The sequence below is a fragment of the Borostomias antarcticus genome, assembly GCF_949987555.1.
Source record: "Borostomias antarcticus genome assembly, chromosome: 1".
In the NCBI taxonomy this organism is placed as follows: domain Eukaryota; kingdom Metazoa; phylum Chordata; class Actinopteri; order Stomiiformes; family Stomiidae; genus Borostomias; species Borostomias antarcticus.
The window spans coordinates 44,729,811-44,734,932 of record NC_140234.1 but is presented as its reverse complement, the minus strand read 5'-3'; the positions used below and the strand labels follow the sequence as shown (position 1 = coordinate 44,734,932).

The 5,122-nt window shown below is 51.4% G+C and overlaps 1 protein-coding gene across 1 annotated transcript; it reads left to right on the top strand.

Annotated features, from left to right (window-relative positions):
* Window positions 1-461: 461 nt before the first annotated feature.
* On the top strand, window positions 462-3,182 carry slitrk3a (SLIT and NTRK-like family, member 3a; the record flags this gene model as incomplete). The annotated part of the gene is made up of 1 exon (XM_084440810.1): window positions 462-3,182. The coding sequence occupies exon 1, from the start codon at window positions 468-470 to the stop codon at window positions 3,180-3,182; it is 2,715 nt and encodes a 904-aa protein (XP_084296936.1). The 5' UTR covers window positions 462-467.
* Window positions 3,183-5,122: the final 1,940 nt, after the last annotated feature.

Below are 5,122 nucleotides of genomic sequence, written 5' to 3'. Positions count from 1 at the left end.
CGGTATATCCCCGGTAATGGATGACGAATGCTGTTAACGGTGACGTTAAGGGTTTATACAGAGGGGAGACGTGGTAGTCTTTGTGGATAGGTTGTTATACCCTTGGTGTGTATGTCTATATTGGGATAATCACCGTGAGTGTGTAACATTGAAATCCCATGATCCCCAGCAGTAACTAATGCTCTTCCCTTCTCTCTCTCTCTCCTTCCTTCTCCTTTTCTTTCACTCTACCCTGACCTTACTCCTGTGTGTGTGTGTGAGTGCATGTGTATGTCCTCTACCCCTCTCCATTCCTTCACCCCCCCCACTCCCCTCCACACACACACATGCACACACACACACACACACCATCTCTCTCTCTCTCTCTCTCTCTCTCTCTCTCCCCCCCCCCCCCCCCCCCCCTCTCGTTTGGCAGTGCTGTGAAGTGGCTTGCTGGAGCCGTGACTTCATCACCGGTCTCAGCGAGGATGCTGTGGGTTACCTTGCTGAGCACCATAGCCTTAGGATGGACCACCCCTATCCCACTGCTGGAGGACTCGGAGGAGATCGACGAGCCCTGCTTCGAGCCCTGCTACTGCGAGGTCAAAGAGGGTGTCTTCCACGTCCACTGCGACAGCAAAGGATTTACAAACGTGAGTCAGATCGCCCAGATATGGACACGGCCTTTCAAACTCAACCTGCAGAGGAACTCCATGAGGAAGCTTTACTTTAACAGTTTCCTGCACCTCAACAATGCCGTGTCCATCAACCTGGGGAATAACGCCTTGCAGGACATCCACGCCGGCGCGTTTAATGGGTTGGGAATTCTCAAACGGCTCTTTCTGCATGAGAATAAGCTTGAGGTTTTCCGAAATGACACGTTTCTAGGACTGGAGAGCTTGGAGTACTTACAGGCAGACTACAACGTGATCAAACGGATCGAGAGCGGCACATTCAGACACCTCCACAAGCTCCGAGTGCTTATACTGAATGACAATCTGATACCAGTGCTGCCCAGCTACCTGTTTAGGTCCGTCTCGTTGACACACCTGGACCTGAGAGGCAACAGGCTAAAGATGTTACCTTATAAGGGCACGCTGGAGTACGTGGGGCGGAGTCTGATGGAGATCCAGCTGGAGGAGAACCCCTGGAACTGTGCGTGCGAGATCGTGCAGCTGAAGACGTGGCTGGAGAGGATCCCTTACACGGCGCTGGTCGGCGAGATAACGTGCGAGTATCCCTTCCACTTCCACGGGAAGGACTTGCGGGAAATCAAGCGCAGCGAGCTGTGTCCGCTGCTCTCCGACGCGGACATCGAGGCCAAACTGGGGATACCGCGCGTGCCGTTCAACAGCGAGCACACGTGGCCCACCAAGCCCTCCTCCATGCTCTCCTCTTTCCACAACACCGCCTCGTCCGTGGAGTACAAAGACAGGCACGTCAAGCCCACCAAGCGGCCACGGCCCACCAAAAACTCGCCGACACCGCGTAGCATCTACCCAGGTCTCAACCAGCAGCCCCCCGTGGCTGGCTACCAGACCCGGCCCCCCATCCCAATCATCTGCCCCACTGGATGTATCTGCAACCTGCACATCAACGACCTGGGGTTGACGGTGAACTGTAAGGAGAAGGGCTTTCACAACATCTCTGAACTCCTTCCCAGGCCCCTCAATGCCAAGAAGCTCTACCTGAGCGGTAACCTGATTCAGAAGATATACCGCTCGGATTTCTGGAACTTCTCCAGTTTGGATTTACTGCACTTAGGGAATAACAGGATATGCTACGTCCAGGAGGGCGCATTTATCAACCTGCCCAATCTGAAGAGTTTATATCTGAACGGTAACGATATAGAGAGGTTAACTCCCGGAATGTTCCGGGGCCTACAGACACTGAGCTATCTTTATTTTGAGTACAACGTCATACGAGAAATCCAGCCGGCGTCCTTCTCTTTCATGCCCAGTCTCCAGCTGGTGTTCCTCAATGATAATCTCCTGGGTTCTCTGCCCAACGAGGCCTTCACCGGCACCAGCCTGGCGCGCCTCAACCTCCGCCACAACTACTTCCGATCTCTCCCCGTGCAAGGCGTCCTGGAGCACCTAGACTCCATCGTCCAGATCGACCTGCACCAGAACCCCTGGGAGTGCTCCTGTGACATCATCCCCCTCAAGAACTGGATGGAGAAGCTCTCGTCCGTCATCGTGGTGGGAGACGTCATCTGCAAGACCCCCGAGTTCGCCTTCGGCAAGGACCTGCGCTCGCTGGACGCCGAGGTCATCTGCCCGGAGCTGAAGTACCAGTCAGGCCCCTCCCCCGCCCTCCTCCCCGGGGAGGCGGAGCTGACCACGGGCAGCTTCGGGCTGGGGGAGGCCAGGGGGAGGGGGGCCGTGCCTCTCTCCGTCCTCATCCTCAGCCTCCTCATCCTCTTCATCTCGGCCGTGTTCGTGGCCGCCGGGCTGTTCGCATTCGTTCTCCGGCGGAGGAAGAATTTGCCCTTCCGGAAGCGCTCTGAAGTGGACCTCTCGGGCATCCAGATGCAGTGTCGGATATTCGAGGACCCGCCGCGGCAGAGCAGCGCCGGTGGTGGGGGCGCCAGCACGCCCGAGAAGCCGTCAGCCACACACGCGCACTCTCACGCGGGCCACACGCACACGCATGGCCACGTCTATGACTATATCCCCCACCCAGTGACTCAGATGTGTAACAACCCCATCTACAAGCCCAGAGAAGGGGAGATAGGGGGGGGGGAGGAGGGGCGGCAGTTTGCAGAGACGAAAGAGAACAGCAGCAATTACAGAACCCTCCTAGAGAAAGAGAGGGAGTGGACGCTGGCCGTGTCCAATTCCCAGCTGAACACCATCGTCACGGTGAACCACGCCACCGCGGACCTATCGGGGTTCCATGAGAACGGCAGGCTGTGCCCTACGGTGATAGACAGCCAGAGACCCACGCCCACCGTCGGGTTCGTAGACTGCCTGTACGGGACGGTGCCCAAACTAAAGGACATGCATGTGGCACACGCACACCCGCCCGGCATGCAGTACCCAGACTTGCAGCAGGACGCGCGGCTGAAGGAGACGTTGCTGTTCACGGCGGGGAAAGGCTGCTACCCCGACCCCTCCCAAAGCGATTACCTCGAGTTAAGGGCCAAACTCCAAACCAAGCCGGATTACCTCGAAGTCCTGGAGAAATCATATCGATTCTAACAGTTAGCCCACACGGAAAATATAATACAATAGGCCTAGGACACAAACACATTCACATTCTTACCATATTCAAAAACAAAACCACAGATGAAAAATAAATTTAAAAAAACACTCCTAAAAAAGCAGCATGTTCTAAAATAAAATATTGTATTACAAGTTATTTTTTCCCCCAAAATCGCTTTGGAGGAGAGGCCATTCTCAGATATTTCAATGAAGTGCCTTTTTTCAGAGTAGCCAGCAATGTTAAAGGAATATGCTCGTTTTTGACAACCTGGACCTTATTTACGACATATTATAAGAAGTTTGACTCACCCAGATCACTTTTTTGTTGTTCGGAGGCCTGTAGAAGAAATATAAAATCCAGCGCGAGCCAGTATATCCATGTAATGGCGGCGCACGGGGCATAGGGAATGCCGTTTCTCAAAATCCATTTTCGGCCGCTAAACGGTTGTTTTCATCAATCACATTGCATGAATCGACAGTTGATATTCCTCTACGCCAGCCATTGTTTTGGTTCCAAATAAGGGGTCTTGATCCTCTGTAACAAGCCTCTTTACAAGCCGCTCCCCCACTTGCTCCAGCACGCATGCGCACAGGCCAGCGCGCAGACTTGCTATTCTCCGTCTGTAGGCTACACTCGCGGCTCACATTCTCTGCGCTACGATCGGATTTTCTAGATCCTCTAAATCTGACAAATATTCAGCCATATTGCACACAATATTCTAGGCACCAACAATCCGATCGTAGCGCAGAGAATGTGAGCCGCGAGTGTAGCCTACAGACGGAGAATAGCAAGTCTGCGCGCTGGCCTGTGCGCATGCGTGCTGGAGCAAGTGGGGGAGCGGCTTGTAAAGAGGCTTGTTACAGAGGATCAAGATCCCTTATTTGGAACCAAAACAATGGCTGGCGTAGAGGAATATCAACTGTCGATTCATGCAATGTGATTGATGAAAACAACCGTTTAGCGGCCGAAAATGGATTTTGAGAAACGGCATTCCCTATGCCCCGTGCGCCGCCATTACATGGATATACTGGCTCGCGCTGGATTTTATATTTCTTCTACAGGCCTCCGAACAACAAAAAAGTGATCTGGGTGAGTCAAACTTCTTATAATATGTCGTAAATAAGGTCCAGGTTGTCAAAAACGAGCATATTCCTTTAATAACTGTTATTTTTATACGAAACAGATAGGTCTATATGCCCAGGAGAAATAGAGAAAGAGAGAGAAAGGGGCACCGGGGAATCAAAACATCGAGATCATCGTGTGTTCCATCCAAAAACGAGCCCCCTGCGCTCTCGAGGTGGAGATGAGTTAAACAAGTGCACGACGCACAGGAGCGGGACGTCTCCGCGCGCTGGGCTAGTGCTTCTGTTTCCCTATCTTTCATGTGGATGTACAAATGCCCGGAGGCCATGCACATGACGTTTGTAGGAAATGAATAAAGAAAAAAAAGAAGAAAAAAAAACAAACATGAATTGCAGTTTGCTGCATGCACTCGCTCCACTGCAGGCGCGAGGGATTTGCTCTCAGAACTATCACACACGTATTAATAGAGATACTGCAACGCATTTACAGTTCAGTGTTCTATTTAATTTTATATATTATTAATATGATTATTATCAAAGAGGACTACTATCTATATCGGGTGCTTCTCTTGAGGGCGCGCCCAACCCGAGGATAACAGACACTTGTGAATATTCTATATGATGACGCTCAAGGTTTTCTGGGATCCCACGCACTTTCTTAAAAACCATTGCTTCTGGATTTATCATCATCACCACTAACGCGGCTTTGTAGGAGGCACTTTTAATGTTTTCTCTCTCACAAAGATTTGAAGAAAAATGTGCATATATTTATTCTGTAATTTCAGTGAAAATTTAATTGTAAAGGTAATGTTAAATCAATGTATAGTGATTATGCGTCTGGTATAGCCTTCTTA